The sequence below is a fragment of the Tupaia chinensis genome, unplaced genomic scaffold (genome assembly GCF_000334495.1).
Source record: "Tupaia chinensis unplaced genomic scaffold, TupChi_1.0 Scaffold000272_1, whole genome shotgun sequence".
NCBI classification, from domain to species: Eukaryota; Metazoa; Chordata; class Mammalia; order Scandentia; family Tupaiidae; genus Tupaia; species Tupaia belangeri.
Window position 1 is genome coordinate 7,967,128 of NW_006159754.1, and position 27,011 is coordinate 7,994,138.

A 27,011-nucleotide genomic window follows, 5' to 3' on the forward strand; every position below is an offset into this window, starting at 1 on the left:
AAATTTATTCATTCATTTATTTTTAATTTGACAGAGAGAAAGCAAGCCACCAGGTCCAGGACTTGAACCATGGTCAGCCATGTGGGAGTGTCCAGCACCCTTAACCACCACGCCACCTGCTGGTCCCTGTAGTATTTATTTCTACTTCCCACTCCCTGAGGGCCTCTAATTTTTGTCTGAGTATCCTCTGGTTCAGGAGATGCTCTAGAAGTAGATCATGTGTCCTAAACAGAAAGAACATCAAGACATTTGCTAGGATGTTGGTGGTGGTGGTGGATGTAAGAGAGGCATAGTGCATAGAGAGCCCTAGGACTTCTCTTGGGAGGACAGGGAGAACTCTTGCAGACATGGCAGCCAAAACCTAGAAATCAAATCTGAGAAATGGACATAGAGAAGCTGCTCTGTTCACAGAAGGTGATCCCTTGGATCGAGCCTCATGTGATTCTTATCTCCTGGCACATTAGCTATAAATTTCTCTCATCGTTGAAACCATGTTCTGTTACTGATAATCACAAACATCCTACTTGAATCTCTTTTTTTCACTCCAAAGAATAACAGCCGACTTGCTATATATAAAATGAGGCTTTGCTCTCACTGTTGACTGATTTACTCAGAAATCCGGTCATGTGTAGGTCTTTCCCTTGGCCCTACCTAAGAAATGACAGATTACTAGAACTGTATGACCACATTCAATTTTTGCTAAAGCTACCCTGCAGTGTTGCTTTTCACTGCTGTTCCTGTGATGGTTAACTTTATATGTCAACTTGACTAGGTCACAGAATGCCCGTATAATTGGTTAAACATTATTTCTGAGCATGTCTATGGGAGTGTTTCTGGATGAGATTAGCACTTGATTGGGTAGACTGAATAAAGCAGATTGTTCCTCCAATGTGGGGAAGCATCATCCGATTGGCTGAGGGCCTGAATGGAACAAAGGTGAAGGTAGAGAGACTCCTCTCTGCCTGACTGCTTGAGCCACAACAGGTGTCCTGCACTCAGACTGGACACGATTGGCCCTCCGGTTCTCAGGCTTTTGGTGCTGACTGGAAGTATGTTTACACTATCAGATATACTGGCCTCCAGGTTATGGATGACAGATTATGGGACTTCGCCACCATAACTGCATGAGCCAGTTGCTCACTGTGTGAGTGTACACACACACACACACACACACACGTACTTCTAAAATTTTATGGAAAAATGAAAATTAGAGTATGAGTTTATTTTGTTGTAAAGAAAACTTGAAATCCATGTGCAGTTTTTTAAAATAACCTTTTTTTTTTTTGGAGAAGTTTTTGCTATAGGATGCGTGCGCTCGCCAGAAAGACAGAGAGACAGAGAGATAGAAAGCGAGAAATCACCCCCCAGGGGGGTTGGCCACGCTGCAATCCCTTCTCCTCCATTCTCCTCTCGGGATCTTGGGCACGCACCACATGCGCCCGGCTTGAGTTTAAGCCACTAGGTCCGGGACTTGAACTGCGGACGGCCACATAGGAGTCCAGCGACATAGCCATTACGCTAACTGCTGGTCCTTAAAATAACCTTTTAATACTTATTTTTTATGATTTTTTAAACTTATGCTAGAGGGCATAAGCACTTTTCAGAGAGAAATAGAGCACAAGACAGAAAGGAAAGTAAGAAGGCACCCCCTTGGGGGGAGATGTCCATGCCACAATCCCTTCTCCATTCTTGTCTTGGGATTTGGGGCATGCATACACATGTGCTCAGCATGTTTTCAAACCACCGAATCCAGGACTAGAACCGCACAGTTGGCCATATGGGTTCCAACCACCTTAGCCACCATGCCACCAACTGACCCATATGTAGTTTTTTATGACATGTGTTTCCCATGAATTTTTGTTGGAGATCTCTTGTGTATCTGTGTGTGTGTGTGTGTGTGTATGTGTGTGTGTGTAAAATAAGTAATGTGTGTGTGTGTGTGTGTGTGTAAAATAAGTAGAATGAGTACTTTAACTTACAGATGGACATTATAGAAAACTCAAGAGGAAAACCTAAGCACACATCGTAGTGACATATCCAGAAACAGTGCTGACCATCACATATCTGATGTGCTTTGTACCTCCATCTGTTTCCTTCTCGCTGCTACATGCAAAAGCCGTAGTAGATGGTACTGTTCTGGTTGCTGCAGCTGAGGCATCAAGGCCAGAAGTTCTGTCAGGTGTTTGTTAATGAGATGAGGTTGTTTCTCATACACAGCAGGTAATACCCTCAACAGCATGACATTACCTGTGAGGGAACAATGAAGTAAAGGATGACTTTATTAGCCTATGAACAAAAGAAGTTACATTATTGCCAATGCAATAAACTTTGCACTTAAACACATTGAACAGCACAGACTAATGGCCAAGTCTTCTGCTGGAAATAAATGCCATTTCATTCTTTAAAATCACAAAAGCATGATGCAAACTGATTTCATAAAAGGGAATATTTTGTGATATGATCATTATTAGCTAACAAAAAATTTTCTTGAGTAACCCACCATGGGGATAGAGGAACATTGGACAGTAACCAGATCACACCCTTGAGAAGGAAAGAGTTCTGATTAAGAATTCCTGTTAAAAAACATTTGGATGATGCTTAAGTGATAATTAAGTGGTGCCGTAAGGTGAACCTAAGCTAACCTGAACTTTAAAAAGTGCAGAGAGGAAGGTTTTCACATCCCTGAGAGACATGGAAGCATGATTTAGACAACTGACATGAGAAAATGACGCTTTATTTTTTATGAATTGTTTAAAAAGTAGCAATGCAAATTTAAATCACCAATTTCTGCACTATTTCAATGGAAATTGAGATTCAGCTGGTTTGTCACATGTGATTTGTCTCAAAGATGTATATAGATAACTGAATTTATCATGACAAAACTTCAAGAAAAAGTATTACATAAGCTATGGGGACTTATCTGCAAACAACATATGGGAAACATCTGTTTATCACTTTATGGTATGGATTATTTTTTTTTTCCTAAAAATTCTCTTGAGTACTTAAATGTCTCAGGGGAATTGGTTTCTAGGAATTTGTTGAACAAAAACTTTCTTGGCTCTATTTTTACTTTAAATTTGGCTTTGTATATTGAAGACACGCACAGAAAAAAAAAAGCAGGAGTTACACACATGTAAACCTTCATTATATGGCATGGATTTAGAGAAGAAAATTAAGGAAATAATGCCAGCATTTTCAGCATATTAATAGCTAAATTTTATTTTAAAAAAGTGATTCTGGATAGAACTGAATATATTTAAGTGATAGTAAATAATGAGAATTTGTTTTTCTACATGTGGAATTAACAGGTATAAGTTGTATGCCTATAGGGTACAAGATGTTGGAAATATTCAGGATTTTAGATTTTCTTCTTTTTTTTTTTTTATTTAACACTTATTTAATTATGTATTTGTTGGTTGTGATTTTCAAGCCACCTGGTCTGGGATTTGAACCACGGTTTGGCCATGTGGGAATCCAGTGCCTTAACCACCACACCATCTGCTGGACCAAGGGTTTTCTTTTCTATTGCTTGAGAGATTTTTGTTATATGGTGCATGAGCTCACCAAAGAAACAGAAACAGAGAGAAAGTGAGAAATCACCTCCAGGAGGGGATGGCCATTCCACAGTCCCTTCTCCTCTATTCTCCTCTTGGATTTTGGGCACACACACACACACACACAAGTCCAGTGTGAGTTTCAGGCCTCTGAGTCTGGGACCTGCAGTTGAACCCCGGTTGACCACAATGGGAGTCCAGCACCTTAACTGCTATGCCACCTGCTGGCCCCAGGGTTTTCTTTTTAAAAAGGTGTTAATTAGTATTTATTTTTAGCAATTTAATTTTTAAAAATTAATTTTGTTTGCCATTTATTTTTATGAAGAAAGCCTCATTAAAAGATCAGAAATTTTTAATGTAATACCCAAAGAAAAGACCACATTAGATCATATAACTTCATTATGTGGACACAGAGATCAATTGCAGAAAGAGGTCACAGTAAGTGAGACTATAGTTGGACTCTAAGACAGGAAGTTAGTGTATGGCTTTTGGTACAACACCCACTAAAGGCCCTGGGGGCCTTGAAAGGGAAAATGCCAGATTAGTCATTTTCTGCTGACTTGAATTTCAATCAAATAATACAAAAATAGATGCAAAAGTACTTTTGTTTTTTTTTAAGTTAGAAATGGATGTAAATTCCTGGGTGTAGAAATCCTACAAATTCCATGAATAAATTAATACATTCTTTTTTATTATGAAATATTTTAAGTCATCAAGCAAATGAACACAATAATGAAAAAATCACTGGTGTGCCTACCATCAGCTTTGTCATAACTTAATCTTGTGCCAAAATTACTTCCCATTCCACTAGTTTCCTTTCTTCCCCAGAGGCAACTGCTATCCTAAGGTTGGTATTGATCATCTTCATGATTTTTTTAATATTTTAGTTACATATGTGTGTATCGGTAAACACTTTATAGTACTACTTTATATGCTTAAAATGTTTATAGAAGTATTTTAAAAAATATTTTCTCTAACTTTATTTATCATTATTATTATTTTCCATTTTGATCAGAGAGGGAAAGTGAGAAAGCAAGTCACCAGATCCAGGACTTGAACCACAGTTGTCCATGTGGGAGTCCAGCACCCTTAGCCAGCACACCACCTGCTAGCCCCATATATGCATTAAAATTTTATAAAAGTAGAATTGTATTGTACATATCCCTTTGCAACATTTTTTTCTATTCAACATTATTTTATTTTTTATTTTAATTTGCATTTAATCACATATATATTTACAGTGTACAACATTGCTTTTTCCAGCACAAATATCATGCTATTCAACATTATTTTAAATTTTTTCCCTAAAGCCCTCCTTCACTTATTCTCACAGCTGTATGGTATTCCATCATAGAAGGGGCTCTCACGAAGTTAATGGAAACCTGGAACTAAAGTACGAGTTTATTTTAGAACAAAAAATTTAGAAAATCAACTACAGTTTTTTCATAATAGGCATTTTTTCATGAACTTTCTGAAGATGCCATGCACACATATACAGGAATTTATCCATAAAGAATATGATTAAAAGGCATTGATTTATTATTATTATTATTATTATTATTATTATTGTTTGCATTTACTAATGCTGCAATTTTTAAACCTATAGCTTTGTGCATAAGGGGAGATATTCCCTCAGGCAGAAAATATCTAAGTATAATGTGCTTAGAAATCACACAAGCATCTTGCTAAAACTTGAATACTGATTGCATTTTGATGTTGGGTGCAGGGCTTGGAAATCTGAACTTCTGACAAGCTCTGAAATGTTACTGATGGTGCTTGAACCACATAACTAAGTAGCAAAGTGGTAAGTATGTCCCTACCACTTTCTTTCTAGATGTTCTAAAATTTCATTTTAAAGTGGTTGTATTAGTTACTATGGCTGCCATAAGAACTTATCACAAAGTTGGAGCTAGATGGTTTTAATACTGTATGGCAGTAAAATGCAATGTTCTTGGAGACTGATCCACATGGGAAAATTCCGGATTCATTTCCAGAAACTTGCCTGACTATGCCAAGCACTCAACTGTCTAGGATCTGGGGCTGGCTTAGGCTGTGGTCAGATTGAGACACTGAGACCCTGTTGGAGTTACTGTCTCTCTGTCTCTCTCAGTCATGGAATAAGTAAATGAACTTTAAAAAAAAGTTAATGGCTGCCCCCCCAACACACATAAATTTATGATATTTCTGCAGTTCATAAGTTTGATATGCATCTCATTGTGTTAAAATCATAGTGTGAGCAGGGCTGAATTCCGTCCTAGAGATTCCTTGGCTTTTCTTGCTTCTAGAGGCCATTCCCATTTCTTGGATTGTGGCCACTTTCTCCATCTTCAACGTCAGCAACATGGCATCTCCACTCTCCCTTCTATCATATCATATCATCTATTCTGATCCTCTTTTCTGCTTCCTCTCCCATGTTTAAGGACCCTTGTGGTTGCCTCAGGCCCACCTGCATAATGTAGAATTATCTCCCTATCCCACATGACAATCTTTTTTCTCCCTTTGTTGATGGAAATAACCAACTCTACAGAAATAATAATTAATGTGGTTTATTTCTAAACATTAGTATGTGTGACCAAGCCTTGAGAAAGGTAACCCTGCAATTTTGGGGGTGATAAGATACAGGGGTTCCTTTTATTTGATTTTGAGAGTGAAGACAAAGTTTGGAATTTAGTGAAAGGAGCTCTTTGGTCTGGCACAAAAAGGTGGGACATTTGGAAACCAGGATGGGGAGGTAGGGATGGTAAAGTGAGGATGAGTCTTACAGGCTATAGGTGGGTTTTACAATTCTTAGGCTGGTGATTGGAGAGGAAAGTACTTTAACAGAGATAAGGGAGCTTGTATAAATCACAAGATACAATCCCAAAGTCAGGATATAGGAAGAGTCCTCTTATCAATGAGTCAAAAAGGTCTGTTAATGTCTGTGGGTGTGACTCACCTAGGCCCTCTGGAAGGATTTTGGAAAATAAGAAGAAGCAGTCAGACTTCTGTCCTCAGTTGTTTGAGGGCATGACTCACCCATGCAAAGATACTATGCCAGGGACAGGATGTAGGAAGGGTCCTGTTATCCACTGGGGCAAAATGGTCTGTTTGTGGGTGTGACTCATCCTAGGCCCTCTGGAAGGATTTGGGAAAATAGAAAAGAGCAGTCAGACTTCTGTTCTCATGCTGTAAAAAGGTTTATTTCAATTTGGTCCAAGGCTTAGGAGAGGGCTTCAGGGTGGTTAAAAAGCTGCCTAGTGGTTGGCTTGAAAGTTACACTGGCCACATGTGCATGCATACCCAAGATCCCGAGAAGAAAATGGAAAAGAAGGGATTGTGGTGTGGCCATCCCCTTTGGAGGATGATTATTTTCACTTTCCCTTTCACTGTCTCTGTCTCCCTCCCCATACCCAGCAAAAACCTGAAAAAAAAAAAAAAAGAAAGAAAGAAAGCTGCCAAATGACTAGAAGGAGAGGCTCAGATGGAAGCCTAAGACCAGAGACGCAGGGGCTTGAAGCTCCTAGCCATGCTTCAGAGTGAGCTTTTCCAAGGGATCTGTACTCAGCTTACTCTGGGGCCCACCAGGCTAAAGGATGGGTCAGATGGTTGCCCATCTTGAGTTTCACCTTCTAATCTAGGGAGACAGTCTCCAGGAAGTCACAGAGATGGGGGTCTGTGTGGGCAGAACTCAGGGTACTAAGATCTAAAAGGGTCTGGTTCAGACTCTTCTCCAGGGCCAGGTCGGCTTCCATGGTGTCCAGGCTTTTACCCTACTCATCCTCAGATTGCTTCTGCAGGTCCTGGAAAAAGGCACAGTTATTGCTGGCTTTGGGTCTTTAAGAGAGACTCCAGGAACCAGCAGATGGCGTAGTGGTTACATTGCTGAACCCCCACGTAGTTGACTGAGGTTTGAGTTGTAGACCTGATGACTTAAAACTCACACTGGGCACCTGTACGTGTGTGCCCAAAATACTGAGAGGAGAATGGAGAACAGACTGTGACATGGCCATTCCCCCTGGGGGGCAATTTCTCACTTTCTGTCTCTGTCTCTCTCTGACAAACACACATGCCTTATAGCAAAAATCTCTTGGGGGAACAAAAAAGAAGAGATGCTCCAAACCCTCATGCCTCTCCTCTGCCAGCTCATAGAAGTAGCGACCCAAGGCCTCCAGAGAGAGCCATATCATCACGGTCCAAATATAAACCCAGAGAGAGCTAGATGTAGGAGGTCCGTGGATGTAGGAGGTTCACAGGCGTAGGAGGCCTGCAGATGCAGACTGACCATGAGGTTCACAGCTGCCTCCACCTCAGCAGAATAATCCTGAAGAATCTGGCAAGACATGGTTTGTTCTCAGTGAGGAGCAACCACAAAAACAGTGTTGGCTGGTCCCTGAAGCAGATGGCCAAGGTGCTTCCAGGGAGTGTGACTAGAGAGGAGGTTGAAGGGTGGTTGGAAGCTAAAAATGAGTCCCCGGTTTTGTTCTGTCCAAACACTGCTGAAGCAAGAAACAGATTTGTGAGAACTCGGGGTGTATTGCCTATAGCAATCTTAATTCTGTCTGAAAGGCAATATTATAAAACATGTCCACAGGTTCTGGGGACTAGGACATGGGCTCCTTTAGGGGACCATCGTTTCTACTCCACCAGCAAGGTTATAGTAGTTCACACTTACACTGGCAGCACGAGTCTCTCTGTGGCTCTACATGCTTGCGAACATTTGGTCTCAACAAACATGAGCGTTGCTAATCTTATGGGCTGTAAGGTGGTATCTTTTTTGTTTGAATTTTCATTTTGTTAATTACTTGCGAGGAAGAGCACCCTTTTTATATGTATTTGCAGATCATTTCCTCTCCTGTGATTTGCCCATTTTCTATTGGGATGTTTGCATTTTTCTTATTAATTTGTAGTTAATTTGTGAAGGCTAATTTTTTATTTATTTAAAATTGGTATCTTAATATAGTTGCTTTTTAAAATATTTTTACCTTAAAGTTTACTTATTTATTTATGCTATTGTGAAATCTTTTTCTATCCCAGGTTCATAAAAATATTCTCCTGGGTCCAGCAATTGGCAAGGGGGTTAAGGGCGCTGGACTCCTGCATGGCTGACCGCGGTTCAAGTTCTGGACCCGGCAGTTTGCTTTCTCACTTTCCCTCTCTCTCTTTCTCTCTCTCTCTCCTTCTCTGTTCAAAATAAAATAAATAAATAAAGTTAAATAAAATAATTCTTCTTTTTCTGAAAAGTTTTTTGCTACAGGACACATTCACTTGCCAGAAAGAGAGACAGAAAGCAAGAACTCACCCCCCGGGGGGATGGCCACACCACAGTACCTTCTCTCTTCTTCTCTTGGGATCTTGGGCATGCATGTACATGCGCCCGGCATGAGTTTAAGCCACCGGGTCCGGGACTCGAACTGTGGTCGACTACATGGGAATCCAACAACATAGTCATTATGCAAACTGCTGGTCTCGAAATAAAATAATTCTTTAAAACATATATTCTCCTACGCCTTCTTCTAAAAATATTATGGTTTTGTTCTCTGTATTTGTTCTGTACATAAGAGGAAGGATTCTAATTATATCTATTTTTGTATATAAATAATTATTCCAGCACCATTTATTGAGGAGTTAATGATGACTTCTGATTTGCAACATCTCTTTTATATATTAGGTTTTCCATATCTGTTTCTGAGTTTATCCCTCCACCAATTCCACATTTCTTTTTTCTTCTTTTTCCCTCTTTTTTTTTTTTTATTTTAGGTTATTGCTGTTTGATCTCCCAGGTCTTACTTTGCTGGCTGAGACTTCCAATATTTCGATGAAAAGAACCAGTGTCCTTGGGTAAAAGTACATTTCCAAAGATTTATAATTATATATGTTTCTATTTCTATCCTGTGTTCTTTCTTTTCTCGTGTGTGTGTGTGTGTGTGTGTGTGTGTGTGTGTGTGTGTGTGGTATTTTAGTCAGTGTCTTGGTGTGTCAGGATCCTACTGCCTTGGCTACACTTGCAACTGGGACAAGTATGTGCCACCACATCTGGTGTGTTGTAGGGTGGGTCAGGAATGGGCTGGGTCTCCTAGGGAGCCTCAGCCTGAGGAGCAGCATTGGCCAGTGGGCACTGCCAAGCTGAGCCTGGCTTGCCTGCTTTCTAGTTTGATCGTGAATAGTGCTGAGTTTTATAAATGCTTTTCCTCATCTGTTGACATGATCATATGATTCTTCCTCAGACTGTTAATATAATACATTGATAGATATTCTAGCATTTAATTAATCTTGCAGTCATAGAATAAACTCAATGTGGTTATGATGTATTTGTATGCATGTATTGCAGGGTTTATTTGGCTAATATTTTATCTACACCTTTTGCATCTACATTCTTTTATTAAAACATTTTTTTTTCCAAAGGGTACATGTGCTCACCAGACAGGGACAGAGAGAAATAGAGAGAGGGAGAAAGAAGGAAAGCATCGGGGGCATGGTCACACCATAAACCCTTCTCCATGTCTTCTTCCTGGGGACTTTGGGCATGAATATGCATGTGCCTGGTGTGCTTTTCAAGCCACAGTGGCTGGGATTTGAACTGTGCTGTTGGTCATGTGGGATCTAGGTACCTTAACCACCAGGCCACAGGCTGACCTCATCTATGTTCTTAAATTAGATTGGCCACTATTTTTCTTTCTCAGACTATTTTTATCTTTTTCTGATACTGTACTTAATAGATATGTAGGAAGGATCTTGCACACTGTAGTCTCAGAATCAGTTTGTGTAAGACGGAGATTACATGATCTCTGAATCACATAATTGGATAGTACTTGCACATCAAACCATTTGGGCAGTGCTTCACATATTTCATTATATTAAGCTTTACATTGTGGTTTAAGATTCCGTATCTATGGGCAGCTTCATTTTTTTGTCATTTGAATGATCAGTTATGACAGAGACGTATTTACTGGTTATGTTAAAATTTCCTGCTGTGATTCTGTATTTTTCAACTTCTCCTTGTAAGTCTGTCAATCATCAGTATATATGTTTCAAAACTGTGTTAATGAATAACTCTGAGCTATCTTTCTAGTAAAGTGGGTTTTTTTAAAATCAAACTTTATCATTTTAAGGCAATTTATTATAGATTTAATCCAATTCAATGTATGTAGTTGAATTAAACAGATATTGAACATCTGCTGTGGCCATGTGCAAGGTACTGTGGAGGATGAAGAGCAAGCCGTGATCACTGTCTTCAAAAAGCTTGTGATCTATTAGGGAATAAAGATATATAAAAAAAGAATGCAGCATAGTGGAGGAAAAGAAGAATTAAAGAATTACACGAAAGTCTCAATTTCCTTTTTTTTAAGAGAGATTTTTGCTACAGGGCACGTGAACTCACTGGAAAGACAGAGAGAGACAGAAAGAAACAGAAAGCAAGAAATCACTCCTCAGGGGGTATGACTACGTCGCAATCCCTTCTCCTCCGTTCTCCTCTTGGGATCTTGGGCACGTATGCACACACACCCGGTGTGAGTTTAAGCCATCGGGTCTGGGACTCGAACTGCAGTGGACTACATGGGATTCTAGCAACATAGCCATTGACATAGCCATTACATAAACTGCTGGTCACCAGTCCTGAGTTCTTTACCCAACAATTCCTTCTCTCTGGACTCCACGTACCTATCCTTCAGGTACCATCACCTTTTAATTCTTCTACTTTATAGCTCTGAAAAACCTTTCCTGACTTTCTAACATTTTATTTTTAATTATATGTTTTAACTTCAAGAAAGGCAGTTTTAGGTTTAATAAATCAAAGCAAAAAAAAAAATGTTAAGAGAACTTTGCTTAATACTTAAAGCCAGGAACAGGTCAGGATTCTGTTCAAATAGCAGGTACATGGATCTGTCTACAACTCAAGAGAAGACAAAACTCCTTAACTCTGGAAAACAAAGCATAGAAGATCAATAATGTTTCAGTCAAAAGTCATAAAATTCTATTTCAGCAGTTCAAACTCTTTTACTTTATCTTCTGTTGTGGTCTGATCTTTTCATTTAAATTTTGAAAGATAACATTCAACTCTGGACTTGTCTCTACCATTAAGCTGGGCATTTTAACAGGTGCTTTAGAACACTTATTTCTGTGCATTTGACTTTAGTTTTCCTGGGGTAGCACTCCCTTCAGAACTTCTCAGAGAACCAAGCTTCTTTCAGCTTTTGTTTGTCTGAGAATGTTCTTGTCTTCTTTTCCCATATGAAGGATAATCTTGTTGAGTATAGTATTCTTTGTTGAAATTGTTTTTTACTCAACACTTTGAGTATATTTTCCCATTCTTTCCTCGTTTGCATTGTTTCTGATGGGAGGTCCACTGTTAGCCTGATGGGATATTCTTTGTAATTTGACGTTTCTCTCTTGCCAATCTTAGAATCTTGTCTTTGTCTGTGGTTTTGGTTATTCTGGCTAATAATGTATTTTGGAGAAGATCTTCTTGGATTGATCCTATTTGGGATCCTCTGTATTTCTTGGGTCTGTATTTTTGAATGCCTCTCTAGGTTTGGAAAGTTTTCTTCCAGGATTTCATGGAATAGATTATCAATGTCCTTAAGAGTCTCTTCATCTTCTGGGATGCCAATTATCTGGATGTTTGAACATTTAATAGTGCCTAGAATTTCTCATCTACTATTCTTTTTTTTTTTTTTTTGTCAATTTTCTCAGTCTTTGTGGTGGAGTTTACTATTCCAGTCATTCTGTCTTCAACATCTGAGATTCAATTTTCTGTATGATCTAGTCTGCTTTTAATACTTTCAAAGGAGGTTTTGATTTCCTGTATAATAGTCTTCATCTCCAACATTTCCATTTGATTCTTTTTATGGTGTGTATTTCCTCTTTTAGCTCTTACAAAAACTTCCTCATCTCCTGGAACTCATCAGTTTTTTTCTTCTGCTGTTCATTCTCTCTCTTCTCTTCCATCTCTGTTAGCTTTGTCACTATGAATGTTCTAAATTCCTTGTCATTTTCATGAGTTCCATTGTACTGTCTGTGGATAAAGAGGAGTTATTCTCTTCCCTTGAGGGAGAGGTATTTCCTTGGTTTCTCATATTTCTTGTGCCTCGGTGGTGATTTTAGTCAACAGATGGGTTGTTTATTTCGTCCTAATTTCTAGAGGTTCAATCTGAGTGATCAGAGAAGTACAGAAGGAGCAGATCTGCAAACTGTTTGGTGTTCTGTGTTTCTTCCTTTGTGTTGCAGATTCAGTGGGAATTAAAGAATCTGAGGACCCAGGGTGCCTTTTCAGCAGCACATCTTCATGGCTCTTATCCCTGAAAGCACTAGATCTCAGCTCTCATGGCGGACTCAGTCTTCTTCTGGCTTGCCCTTTCTGCTTCTCCAGGGTGCCTTTTTAGCAGAACATCTTCATGGCTCTTATCCCTGAAAGCACTAGATCTCAGCTCTCATGGTGGCCTCTAAACTTTATCATTTTTAACCTAAAGGTTTACTATTGGCTAATATTGTTATAGCTATGCTAACATTATTGTGTAGGACTTGTTTAATGTATTATCCTTATTCCCTTCCTATTTAATTTTTAAAATTTCAACATTGTTACTTTCTTATGTTTTACCTATGGCTCTTGTAAGTGACATATAGCTGAATTTTAAACATCTTTCTGTCTGACAATCTTTATCTCTTAACTAGAAAGTGTGTTCCATTAACATTTATGGTGATTGTTGATATATTTGAGCTTATATTTACCACAATATGTTGTATTTTTTATTTATGTTGCTTTGTGATTTTCTGTCCTCCTTCACTGCTTTCTATTGAGTAGACCAATTTTTTTAAAGAGATTTTTGCTATAGGGTGCGTGCGCTCACCAGAAAGACAGAGAGAGACAGAGAGACAGAAAGTGAGAAATCACTCCCCACCCAGGGGGGATGGCCACACCACAATCACTTCTCGTCCATTCTCCTCTCAGGATCTTGGGCACGCACGCACACATGCCCGGCGTAAGTTTAAGCCACTGGGTTTGGTACTCAAACTGTGGTTGACTACATGGGAGTTCAGCGACATAGCCATTACTCCAACTGCTGGTCCCCATAGACCAGATTTTTTGTTGCTGTTGTTTTTAAAGTTTTTTCTAGTCCTCCAATTTGAATGTCTACTTCCTTGAGTTTTGGTGGTTATCCTTAAAATTATAACAAGCATTTTTGAGCAAAGCAAGAGTAACTAAGCTCTCTATCATCTTCTAGTACATTGAAAGGATTTTAGAATACTTTACTGAACATAAAAGGAATACTTTTTGTATTATTTTCTTAGGTCTATCTTCCACTTAATTAATATTCTCTTCAGCTTTGTCTGTTAGCATTTAATCCATTCTTTAAGCTTCTTAAAATTTTTCAGTTACTTTTTTTCTTAATATTAGAAGTTATATTTGAGGGTCCAGCAGGTAGTATGGTGGTTAAGGTGCTAGACTTCAACATGACCAACTCCATGGTTCAAGTCCTAGACCTGGTGACTTGAAAGTCATTCAGTTATCATGTATGTGCATGCCCAAAATCCCAAGAGGAGAAAGGGATTGTGGTGTTGCCAACCCCACTTGGGGAAGGGGGTGATTTCTCACTTTTCTCTGTGTCTCAGTCTGGCGAACACACACAGTCTATGGCATAAGCCTAAAAAAAAGTAACATATATATATTTTTTAAGAATTATTTTATTTAACTTTATTTACTACTATTATTATTGTTTGTGTAAATTTGACTAGAGAGAGAGACAGAGAGAGAGAAAGTGAGAAAGCAAGCTGCCAGATTCGAGACTCAAACTGTGGTCAGTCATGTGGGAGTTCAGTGTTTTAATCACCATGCCACCTGCCAGCCCCATTGTATATATTTTTTCTAATGATCCGCCTACTTGTTTTCTAGTTCTTAGCTAATGTTTTAAATAAATGAAGTTATTGGGGAGAACAAGTCTTTTTTTGGTTTATACTAATTCTCAATTATGGTGAATTGTTTCTTCATACATTTAACTATGTTTGTGAATTCTTTTTTTTTTTTTTTTTTTTTTTTAGATTTTTCCATAGGGCACATGTTCTCCTTGGAGAGAGGGAAAGTGAGAAATTGCCCCATCCTACATCATAATCTCTACTCCTCCATCCTCCCTTCCAGATTTTGGGCTCTCATGCACACATGACGGGCATGTTGTTCAAGCTGCTGGGCGGGGACTAAAATTGTGAAGTTGGCCACGTGGGATCCAGTGCCTTAACCACCATGTCACCTGTCGATCTAGTGCATTAACTTTTTTTTTTTTTTGGAGAGGTTTTCGCTATAGGGTGCGTACGCTCGCCAGACAGATAGAGAGAGATAGAGGGGTAGAGAGAGAGACACACTCCCCAGGGGGGATGGTCACGCCGCAATCCCTTCTCCTCCATTCTCCTCTTGGGATCTTGGGCACGCATGCACACGTGCCCGGCGTGAGTTATAAGCCACCGGGTTCGGGATGCGAACCGCGGTCGACTATGTGGGAGTCCAGTGACATAGCCATTACGGTAACTGCTGATTCCCTCCAGTGCATTAACTTTTAACTGTGGCAGATAGCATACACTGGAATTCCATACATGTGTAAAGGCAAGATAAAAGTCACAAACTCTTAGGAATCTTGTAGAGTTCAGTCGGAGGGAGACACAGATTTTCTTGTGCTAGGCCATAGTGTGCACTCTTTGCAAGGTTCTGGCATTAGGGAGTGTGAGTGTCTCCGTTCCCACTCCCCACCCTCAGTCTTAGCTCCCACGTGGTCATAACAACATGGCAACAGTGGTTGTAGAGCAGGTAATCCCCTGTCTCTTCACTCCCACTCCAGTGAGGCCCTCACTTCAGCTCCTGGGCTTACTTCCGGTTTACATATCCTCCCTATTTTGTCTACCTTACTTTATTGGGAATTCAGTCATATTTTAAAAGTTATTGTTATTATTATTATTATGTAAACACATTTCTGTATTTTGCACAGGAGTGTGTTCAGCTGATACAGACTTCTTTATAGTGTCAGAAATATGAGGAAGTCTTTATTTTGAAATAAAGCTCCTTGGGGCTGGCAGGTGGCATGGTGGTTGAGGCGGGGTGCTGGACTCCCACATGGCTGACTGTGGTTCAAGTCCTGACCTGGCAGCTTGCTTTTTCACTTCCCCTCCCTCTGCTCTGTCTCCCTCTGGTCAAATTTAAATAAATAAAGTTAAAAAACATAACTCTTAAAGAAAAAAAAAAAGATCCTTGACTCTAAGCCTCATGGAACAACATGAGGTTATAACACCAGGTTATGAAAAGGTACATCCCTAAAAGACATTCATTCATTCATTTTGCCCAGCTTTTTGGATTTTAGGTTTACTCAGTTGCATGTGCTGTCTGTCCTTAAGGAAGCGTGTTCGCAAAAGTATAGGTGCAACTCCAGCAGGATTAAAGACAAGATAACCCTGGATGACTTGACTTCTAGAGTCAGAAATTCCTAAATATGTTGGTTTCCTTTGGAGTCCTAGAGCCATTCTCATAGCTCACACCTATAACAGTGTACAAAGGGAAAGTGCTTTAAAAAGCGTGTCCTGCATAAAGGGTTGTGAAGTAATAAAACCTCACGCAAGTGCTGAAATGATGACTCGCTTTTACAACTCCAGGCTTGCGGAACAACTTCTCCCGCTTCCCCCTCCCCCGCCCGGACTCACTCCATCCCCCCGAGCTAGCAACTCAGAGTTGTTACAACAGCTAATCCTCACGGGACCACTGAAGCCCTGTCTCTCTCTGCTTTCTCCTCTGACCCTCCTCCAATTAATCTGACCGCGTGTAAACCTCGGCGGCTTAGTATTGTGCAATTTTCACGTCTCCCTCGCCCTCCCACCCAGCCCCCTCCCCACAAATTCACGGGAACTCCCGTTACCGCAGTGCCACCGGCATTACTCATTCATCCCCATTCAGGCTTTCCCCAGCATTTATTACGGGCTCTCGCCTTCTGCCTCTCACTCTCACTCTCACGCTCTGCTCAGGCTCAGTTCACCAGAGAGCCTCCTGCCTCGTCCCCTCCCGCCATCGGCGCAAAGAACTTCGTCCCTCCAGCAATGCGTCTCCCTGTGATTGTCTTCTGTGCTCTCTGCTCTGCTGTGTTGGCCGAGAACTCGGACGATTACGATCTCATGTACGTGAATTTGGACAACGAAATAGACAATGGACTCCATCCCACCGAGGACCGTAAGTTCATGTGAACTGTTTCTCTGCTAATCCTAACTACAGATTTCTCTCTTTTTCGTTTAAATAATATACATATACTTTGTGGCCAACAAAATGATAGTTCTGTAAAGGCGAGACGCGCTGGAGGAAAAAGGGAGATTTCAAAAAGTTACTATCTGTAACAGATTCCTAATGGGGTGAACCGTTGGGCATCGCCGCTATCTGACCGTTTTGAGTTACATCAACGGCAGTGTCCAGAGATCAACTTTATGAATGAATGGTTTCTGTGTCATTTTTGAGAAACTCGCACTCCGTTTTGGGGAGGCGTTCTTAAAATGAAAGGGGATGCTGGAGACGGGCTATGACTTGGGACCCCGAGGGAGGGCGGCTTTTACAAAGCACACCATCGCAAGGCCTGGGTGGGCTGGTAACGCGTGTGTTCTGCGCTCTAGCCGTGCCATGCGACTGCCGTCGGGAGCACACCGAGTGGGACAAGCTCTTCATCATGCTGGAGAACTCGCAGATGAGGGGGAGCATGCTGCTGCAGGCCATGGACGACGTCCTCCGGGGTGAGCTGCAGCGGCTGCATGCGGAGCTGGGCCGGCTGGCGGGCAGCCTGGCGAGGCCATGCACCCCGGCTGCCCCAGCAGAGGCCAGACTGGCCCGGGCGCTGGACGAGCTGCTGCAAGCGAGCCGGGACGTCGGGCGCAGGCTGGACCGCCTGGAGAGCGCCGAGGCTCAGCGCCCGGAGGAGGAGGCGGGGCGCGTCCTGGGCTCAGTGCTGGAGGAGCTTCGGCAGACGAGGGCCGATCTGCGCGTTGTGCAAGGCTGGGTGGCCCAACGGAGGCTGCCGGCAGGTAAGGACGCAGGGCAGAGTCGGGACCTCTCGCTGCGGCTTTGTTCTGCGCGTGCTCGTTGCAGGAAGCCAAGTTAGGCAATCTTCTAGAGGAAGTCTCCGTGGGGAGACACAGAGAGCCCTGTATTTCTGCATGCACGGTCACAGAGCTCAAATACACCATGCCAGGCGGGAATCCTAGCTTTGAAACGTATTCTTCTGCATGGAGAACCCCAAAAGATAGATGTGGACGTAATCATCCAAGTCTTGCAATAGACTTCCAGGGCCCCTGACATCTGATTCCTCTAGGCGTTGCAAGAGTTCCATTGGCCAGTTAAAACTGTGACCCCTCTCGCTGCCCAGCTTCCCTCCGTTAGGGATTTCCATTTCTTCTAATTTTATGCTGCCTCTCTGTTTAGGGGAGCTCTGGTTTCCCGCGTTATTTCAGGGCCCAGCTTAACTTTTAGGGACGTTTCCAACTCCTAGCCAGCTCCTCCTCCCCGCCCTTTCTAGCAGGCGACTTGAGGCTGAATCTGATCTCCCGAAGGGTCAGCGGAATTCCTGAGGGGTCTGTGCTGTTAGCGCCAGAGTGCAGGTCCGAGGGTGTGCGGTTTGGTGTCCAACGTGGGACAGGCCGCTGTAGGAGCTTGTCCATGGTCGCGACCCCTACCGCACCCCCACTGATTTAGAGAAATCAGCGCCAAACAAGGGAGAGATTGTTCAAAACCAGATGCAATTTGTCAAAGTCCCACGTGACATTCCAAGAATTTCTAAACACATTTGGGTTCCCCAAATACATATTTTAAAGACGGTTAAAAGAAAGAAATAGAAATGCTGAAGCCGAGGAATACCACTTTGTAAATTCAGATTTCTCAGAAACGATGTGACAATCATTTAATCATGCTGAATTTTACTAAAAGAAAAACAGTGTCCTAGGTAAGAAAATGTAAGTTACACTTTTTTTCTGAGAATCTTAGACACAGAAAACGATTCCAAACGATGCCATCCTTCCCTGTAATATCCAATAAAACAACTCTTATTAAGTAGGGTATTGTATGTGTGTGGGGAGGAGAAGGTTCCTATCCAGCATGATAGCATATTTCATTTAAAGGCAGAGAATTCATACCAGATTGTAGTCTTTCCTACATATTTGCAGACTGTTGATTAGCACAGAGCATATTTCTTTAAATATTAAATAGGGCTTTGAAGGAGAAAAACCATAACATCAAATACACCGTGGAGCCTCAGTAAGTAAGAGGACATGTATAATTATGTGGCCACTTCAATTTCTTGTTTGGCAAATTGTGTAAAAGCATTGTACATAGATAGAATGCCCTTGAAAACCTAGTTTTCATCTTCACCTCTGCATATTAGGGCAGAAGAGGGACGTATTTCTGAATTCTAAAATGTTAATTCTTGTTACAGCCAATAATGCTCTCCCCCACGTGCTTTGATTCCTCCTTCTTTTGGTCTCCTGCCAGCTTGGCTCCTAAGAAAGCCTTAATCATTCTGTGGTCTGCCTTCTGAGAACCTGGTTTGAATTTTGTTTGGTCTTTGATAATATAATCAGAAAAACCTATTAGTTAAAAGCCATATCAGGAGAGAGTTTCTGACATTTTAAAGACGCTATCAAGAGCTTCAATCACTGGTCTCAAAAAGAAGCCTACAGAAAAACCTGCCAAGACGCAGTTCCACTGCATGAACTCCTATGGCTTGTGCAGCCTAGAGGGAAACTGGGTCTCTGAGAAGCAATCAAGAAAGGCTTTGGTATGCAGTGCGGACTGCCTGGGTTTATTTAAACAGGAAATCAGTTAATTAGATTGCAGCAGGCGCCCTCTTGGACACTACTTTACTGAAACTTAACAGAGAATATTTCAAATGCCCATGGATGTAGCAACCTTTTATTCATGATCTTTATCTGACTTAATTAATGCAGCTAGAAAAAAGTGCATCTAGCAATTTCATCTGAAAAAGAGAATCAATTCCTCATTAAAAATTAATTTGAAAAAAAACCTTATAAAATTCAAATTATACAGTAAAAAAATTTACTACCAAAGAGTAACAAGACAAGTTTTGTCTTTAGAGTTGTTATTTTTGTATGATGTTTTCCTTTTTTTTTTTTTTTTTTTTTTGCCATAGGGCCTGTGCACTGCTTACAGGAGAGAGACAGAGATAGGGAGAGTGAGAACTCACTCCTCGGGTGGGTTGGACATCCCACAAGCCTAGCCACTATGTCACCTGCTGGACCCTTCTTCCTTTATTTTTTTAATGACAGAGGGCACATGCACTCCAGAGAGAGACAGAGAAGGAGGAGTTGTGGTCACGCACAGTCCCTTCTCCATTTTTCTATCCTGTCAAATTTTGGGCACACACGTATGTGTACTGGTATGGTTTTCAGGCCACCAGGGACAGAACTGGAGCCGCAATTAGCCATGTGGGACCTGGCTCTCGTAACCATTAGGCTATGGGGCAGGCCCACTTTTATATGATTTTCTGAACCTCACTATTTTCTTTGACTATTAAAAGATAAGGTCCACATCTGCTTAATGTTTTCAGGACAGAGACTGACTTGGAAACATTTACAGGAGTTTAACATAGTTTACCACATTTTACATGTATATGTGGTTCCTGTAAGTTCTGTGTCTTCACCAGCTAGCCTTTAAAGGCTTTGAGAGTGCTCGCTTCAGTAGCACATATACTAAAATTGGAACGATGCAGAGAAGATTGGCATGGACCCTGTGCAAGGATGACATGCAAACTCGTGAAGCGTTCCATATTAAAAAAAAAGGGGGGGAGGGGGACATTAAAAGCTTACTTTTCAATATTTAATAACAACTCTTTGGGCTGTTGTAAAGTGAATATCTAGCTCTAATTTAGTTTTCTTAAACTCTCTCTATATATTTGTATGCGTGTATTTATATATATGCAGAACTTAGCTTTTAAAGGTTTTCTCACCATCATTTCCCAGACAAGTAAAAGGTCTTCATTTTAGCATCTCCAGCTCCCCAACCAGCCATATGGCTTGGAGGTGGACAGACTTAGGAGTTTACTGAACTCACCCCAGGTTTGAAAGTCCCCTACTCTTAAGTGCTCTGTAGCAAAAACATGTTCTCTAACCAGGGTGGGAATAAGTTACTCCTCTTAAAGGTTTTCTATTACTGTTTAAGTAGTATTTCCAAGCATAGGGACAAAGAGTTTTGAAACATTCCCTTTATGTCCCCAGTTATTTCTGAGTCCTACATGTTGCTTACAGACTTGCAAAATATTGGGTTGTCAGGAAAGTCATGATGCAGGAAAGTCATGATGCATTTCTGCATAGAGAAACAGAAAAATATGTCATGACTTTCCTGACCATTTAATATTAGAAGCAGAATGTCCAACTCTTTTGCAGTTAGAGCTAAAGCCTAGAGAGATTGTAGGGCTTATCAAAATATGAACAGCTCATTAGTAGTAAAATACATGGACTTCTAGCCCACCTAGCCAAATCCAGGGGTTCTATTATTAAGAGGCGATGTAGTGAGACCAGCAAGTGGAGTAATCATCAAGTTGCTGGATTCCCACATAGTCAACTGCAGTTTGAGTCCTGGATCCTGTGGCTTAAAAGTCACTTCAGGTGCATGTGTATGCATGCCCAAGGTCCTGAGAGGAGAATGGAAGAGAAGAGATTATGGCATGACCATCCACCCTCCCTGTATGGGGGTGGGGGTGACTTCTCACTTTCTGTCTCTTTGTCTCTCCAGAGATTGTACACAACCTATAGCAAAAATTTCCCCCCAAAAAAGAGGTAATGAAGTATGCTGATTAAGGGTGTGGCTTCTGTTACCAGACTAGCCATGTTTAAATCCCAGTTTCACTACTTATCTGCTCTATCAACACAAAAAAGTTACTTTTGCTTTAATTTTCTCATCTGTAAGGTACAAATCAATAGACTATCTCTTAGTGTTAGTATGAGGATTAAAATGGTATACAAAGCGTTTAGAATTCTAGGGACCAGCAGGTGGCATGGTGGTTGAGGTGCTGGACTCCCACATGGCTGACCATGGTTTAAGTCCCAGTCCTGGAGGCTTGATTTCTCACTTTCTCTCTCTATGTTCAAATTAAAATAATAATAATAATAATAATGATGATGAGAAATAAAATTAATAATAATGATTTTTTAAAAAAGAATGAAATCTAGCACATAGTGAATACACAATAAACATTAGTCATGGTTACTGCATTTCAAAGGTAGTTTTCCAAAAACTCTGCTAAGTTTACAATTATATGAGAACACCTGGTGTATTAAAGTGTGTTCTACAATAACATCACTATTATTAAGTTTTCTTTTTTTTTAAATTTGCATGTTGGTAGTGAAGTGAGATAGGACCATTGATTTTTTTTTTTTTTTGAGAGGTTTTCCCTATAGGGTGCATGTGCTTGCCAGACAGACAGAGAGAGATATAGAGACAGAAAGTGAGAAATCACCCCCCAGGGGGGATGGTCATGCCGCAATCCCTTCTCCTCCATTCTCTTCTCGGGATCTTGGGCACGCACACACACGCGCCCGGCATGAGTTTTAAGTCACTGGGTCCAGGATGTGAACCGTGGTCGACAACGTGGGAGTCCTGTGGCATAGCCATTATGCTAACTGCTGGTTCCCAGGGCCATTGATTTTTCACAGGTGTACTATTCTATGAGCTTGGTGGAGGGAAGAAGGAAATAGGTCAGACTGTAAATTCTCAAAAATTATAGAATCATTGACATTAACTCATAGTGATGCAACAGCATTTAAAAAAAACGGTAACAAAGAAAATCAGCTAATTGGGAGGGAAGGTAGTTTTTCAGCATAGTTTTTGTTTAGTGGGTTTGGACCAATCAGCTCTTTCTTCTATTTCTATGCTTTCTTTCTCTGTTACAGGCTTCATTGGATAAGCCAATCACCTTTCCTTATTGTTTTCTTTGCTCTACAAAGTTCCAACGCGGTCCCTTAATTCAGTGTATGATATTGTATATAGTTTTGAATTGTGCTCATTAAAATGCCTATGTTAAAATAACTAAATGCCAAAATAAGTCTAAATTAATACATTTATTTTTCTCATATTTCTCTTACTCTCTTATTATTCTAGGTTGTGAGATGGCAATTTTATTCCCAATGCGTTCCAAGAAGATTTTTGGAAGCGTGCATCTGGTGAGGCCAATGAAGCTTGAGTCTTTAAGTGCCTGCATTTGGGTCAAAGCCACAGAAGTACTAAACAAAACCATCCTGTTTTCCTATGGCACAAAGAGGAATCCATATGAGATTCAGCTGTACCTCAGCTCTCAGTCCATAGTGTTTGTGGTGGGTGGAGAGGAGAACAAACTGACTGCTGATACTGTGGTTTCTCCGGGGAGGTGGACCCACCTGTGTAGCACCTGGAATTCAGAGAAAGGGCACATGTCTTTGTGGGTAGATGGTGAACTGGTAGCTACCACTGAAAGGATGGCCACAGGTCATGTTGTCCCTGAGGGAGGAATCCTGCAGATTGGCCAAGAAAAGAATGGCTGCTGTGTGGGCGGTGGCTTTGATGAAACACTAGCCTTTTCTGGAAGGCTCACTGGCTTCAATATCTGGGACCATGTTCTCAGCAATGAAGAGATAAGAGAGACAGGAAGCGTGCAGTCTTGTCACATCCGGGGAAACGTTGTTGGGTGGGGAGTCACAGAGATTCAGCCACATGGAGGAGCTCAGTATGTCTCATAAGAACTGTGAAACTCTGGGGCCAGCAGGTAGTGTAGTGGTTAAGGTGCTGGGACTCCTATGTGGTCAACTATGGTTCAAGTCCCAGACCTGGTGGCTTGAAACACACTGGGTTCGTGTGCGTACGTGTCCAAGATCCTGAGAAGAGAATAGAGGGGAAGAGACATCATCCCCCTGGGGGGTTGATGTCTCACTTTCTGTCTCTCTGTTCCTCCGGTAAGCACACATGCCCTACAGCAAAAATCTCTCAAAAAACAAGAATTGTGAAACTCTACTTGAAGCCAAAGAAAGAAACTCACATTTAAATATATGCCAGTTGGGAAAGACTAAAAACCTCAGTGCATAATAAGAACATTTCAGACTAATGAAGGAGAGAGTTGAGATCAATCTTTATTTTTCTTGGCAAAATACTGAATAAACATTTGAAGGGAAAAACATTGGAGAAGGCTTTGGGAGATATTGTTACTAGACTTTATGCTATGGTGCTCTCAGATTAATGCCATGTCTCTGTCAGATAAACTTTCAAATAATTAAAAAGGACTGTATTGTTGAACAGAAGGACAATTGTTTTGCTTTTCTTTGGTTAATTTTGTTTTGGCCAGAGATTAATTCTACATTGGAAAAATAACAAAATAAGATTTGTCGTCTATTTTTCTTTGTTACTGTTATGTATCTTATTACAAAAAATGATGATTAAAAAGCATATTTATACTATACGGTGACTTAACATTAAATGTAGTTTATGTGTTATAATTGGATGTCACTTTTTTGAGAAGATAGCTGTATAAGTTATATTGTAAAATGAGTTTGTATTAATTTTATTAAGACTATTTTTGTAAAGCTCTACTGTAAATAAAATGGTTTATAAAACTAGATCATGTCATTTATTTACAAATTTAAGACATTTTGAAGCAAATCCACACACTTTTCTTTTTTCATCTAAAGTAAGCAATTAGTTTTCAGACTAATCTACTCCGTATATAGCAATAATATTGTTAGAAACAAACTTTAGAGTTGCTTTGGTTTCCTGTTAATCATAACCAAGAAATATGGTCAATTTATCTTTCTGAGTTTTAGGTTTCTTAACTGAAAAATCAAGGCATTGAGGAAATAATGATCTTTAGGTCTCTTCCAATTTGATGTTCCATAAACGTATATAATTTTTTTTTTGGAAGAGCTTTTTGCTATAGGGCACGTGCACTGGCCAGACAGACAGAGAGAGACAGAGAGTTAGAAAGCAAGAAATCATCCCCCGGGGGGATGGCCACGCCACAATCCCTTCTCCTCCATTTTCCTCTTGGGATCTTGGGCACGCACGCACGCACACGCGCCCAGCGTGAGTTTAAGCCACTGGGTCTGGGACTCGAACCGCGGTCAACTATGTGGGAATCCAGCAACATGGCCATTACGCTAACTGCTGGTCCCTGTAATTTTTCATACTGTTTAAAATGAAAAAAAAAAAACCACACACGGATTACCAGAGTTTCCAAGGTACAAGTGGTGTCTGCCAGGGATGGCTGAGGACGGTTATTGGGGAACACTCAGAGTTTGGAAAAGAAAACAGTAACTCCTGCCCTTATAGCATACCCCATTCTCTTAGAAAGCAGAGGATAGTCAAGCCCCTTAACCCTGCAGATAGGGAAATAACTCTCTCATCCTCACTAGTGTCCCCCTCCTATAGATTCTAAAACAAGGGCTGAGAGAAGACTATGACAAAGCTGCTCCTGAAATATGGCAGAGCCACAGTGATAACGTGTCTTAAAGGTAGGGCTGTACAGCCACAGGGGATTTTTCTATTCCTGAGTTCTGAAGAAGAGGGCTGGGGTAATTTTGTAACGAGCTTGATGTCCTTAGGCAAGTACACAAGTCCTCTGGATTTTCTCAGTAGATGAAGGGGGTTGGACTCTTAAGTACCTTGAGTAATCAAATTCTATGAGTCTAGTGAGGTCTAGCCCTGTCTGTATGACTTGAACTCAGCTGGAAGAAGAAAGTTAGGGATACTTTCATTTCTTTTATACATTTCAGCGTGAGTTAGATCTGCTCAAGAAACACCAGGCGATGCAGGCCAAAGTAAACGCAAACATACTCAGACAATTAAATGTAAGGGAACTTTAAATGCTTTATAGTTGTTATATATTGAGGGCAAAGAAGAAACATATAGAAAAAATAAAGTTTGTTTAAAAAAGATAGGTACTCCAGGGACTTCTAGTGGTTCCCTGATGTCCTTTTTTTTTTTCTCTTTTCTTAAATAACAGAATTCTATTCTAGTGGCACTAGAGTGGCCACTAGAATGCGGCCATATGGCCAATCAGTCTATACCTTTTAGTACTACTTGAAGGTCTGCATGGAGAGGTTTTCGCTATAGGGTGCATGTGCTAGCCAGACAGACAGAGACATAGAGACAGAAAGTGAGAAATCACCCCCCAGGGGGGATGGTCATACCACAATCCCTTCTCCTCCACTCTCCTCTCGGGATCTTGGGCACGCACGCACACGCGCCCGGTGTGTTTCAAGCCACCGGGTCCGGGATGTGAACTGCGGTCGACTACGTGGGAGTCCAGCGACATAGCCATTACGCTAACTGCTGGTTCCCACCATGGGACTAAGTTTTGACCAATGTTGAAATACTGTGTGTGAAACTCCTTCTATCTGAAATGTGGCAATGATGGCTAGAATTTCAGTAATCATCTTAGACCATGAGATTCTGTGCAACCACATGAGAGTTTCGGATGATTACAAAAAAAGAGAAAGAGGAAGAGAGAGAGAAAGAGGAAGATAGAAAGCACCTTCTAAGGGAGGATGGCCACACTGATTCTTCTTCCTCTGTATCTTCATCCCATCATGATTTGGTGCACAGGTGCACATGCACCTGGCATGGTTTTCAAGCCACCGGGGCCAAGATTTGAACTGTAGTCAGCCATGTGGCATTTGGCTCCCAATCTGCAGCACTTAATCACTGCCCTATGGGGCTGGCCCCAATTCTCTCTTTTCATTTTTAACAGCTGAACATTGTGTTTAATACTGAAGAAAAGCAAACGTAGCAACAGCATCATAACATAAATTCATGTGCATAAACTAAAATGAAATAATATGTTTATATAAGATGTGATCTGGGTTCAAATAGCATTTATCAAATACAATAAATTATTGTAACTCTGAATTTCAAGGCACATTAAATCTATCAATACTAAGATTTTATGCTAGATATAGGTCAGATTTGTGACAAGACAAAAATACAAATAATAGAGATTGATAGGGATCAACCAAAATAAGAGAACTTAGTAAGTTTATACATATGCAATCTATATATATGGTACAGATATATTTGATAAGAAGAAGAATTCCATTCACAACTTAACAAGAAAAATCAGCAGTTTGGGAATAAGTCCTTATGATTTTTTTCCACATTTTTCTTGACTATTCTGGTTTTTATTTTCTCATTTAAATTTATTACCAGCTTATTTGATTCCAAAATAAAAACATCTTTATAACACTGGGTTTTCTTGTCTAAGAAATAATGTAATTTTTTTCCTTTATTCATCTTTTGTATTTTTCAGGAACATTTAAAAATGTTCTTTACATATATCTTGTCAATTCTTTCTTCTTTAATCCATTAAATATATATATATGTACATATATATACATATATATAGGTTTATTTTTATATATAATATATATAAATTTATATATTTATATATATTATATATATATATATATGTTTATTTAGTTACTTATTCCATGAGTTAGAGAGAC

General features: G+C 40.5%; 2 protein-coding genes and 1 non-coding gene across 6 annotated transcripts in view; 2 read left to right on the forward strand and 1 right to left on the reverse strand.

Moving 5' to 3' along the window:
- VEPH1 (ventricular zone expressed PH domain containing 1) overlaps positions 1 to 27,011 on the reverse strand; it is a 213,475-nt gene that overhangs the window by 148,411 nt on the left and 38,053 nt on the right. For all 4 annotated transcript variants that reach the window (XM_027772379.1, XM_006149776.3, XM_006149777.3 and 1 more), the window contains exon 5: positions 2,081 to 2,247. In XM_027772379.1, coding sequence (XP_027628180.1) covers positions 2,081 to 2,247 — 167 coding nt within the window. The remainder of the gene's footprint in view (positions 1 to 2,080; positions 2,248 to 27,011) is intronic.
- PTX3 (pentraxin 3) lies at positions 16,265 to 23,395 on the forward strand. The gene is made up of 3 exons (XM_006149775.3): positions 16,265 to 16,728; positions 17,160 to 17,564; positions 22,648 to 23,395. Exons 1-3 carry the CDS (start codon positions 16,599 to 16,601, stop codon positions 23,259 to 23,261), a joined length of 1,149 nt encoding a protein of 382 aa, XP_006149837.1. The 5' UTR covers positions 16,265 to 16,598; the 3' UTR covers positions 23,262 to 23,395.
- LOC114008007 (U6 spliceosomal RNA) lies at positions 20,217 to 20,323 on the forward strand. Its single transcript, XR_003549578.1, has one exon. It is a non-coding gene; the product is annotated as a U6 spliceosomal RNA (small nuclear RNA).

What these genes read in the sequence shown, in the direction of transcription:
- PTX3 (XM_006149775.3), top strand. Translation starts at nt 16,599, where the DNA reads ATGCGTCTCCCTGTGATTGTCTTCTGTGCTCTCTGCTCTGCTGTGTTG. An exon ending in ACTCCATCCCACCGAGGACC is followed by an intron (nt 16,729 to 17,159) that starts GTAAGTTCATGT and finishes TCTGCGCTCTAG; the next exon opens with CCGTGCCATGCGACTGCCGT. An exon ending in CCAACGGAGGCTGCCGGCAG is followed by an intron (nt 17,565 to 22,647) that starts GTAAGGACGCAG and finishes TTATTATTCTAG; the next exon opens with GTTGTGAGATGGCAATTTTA.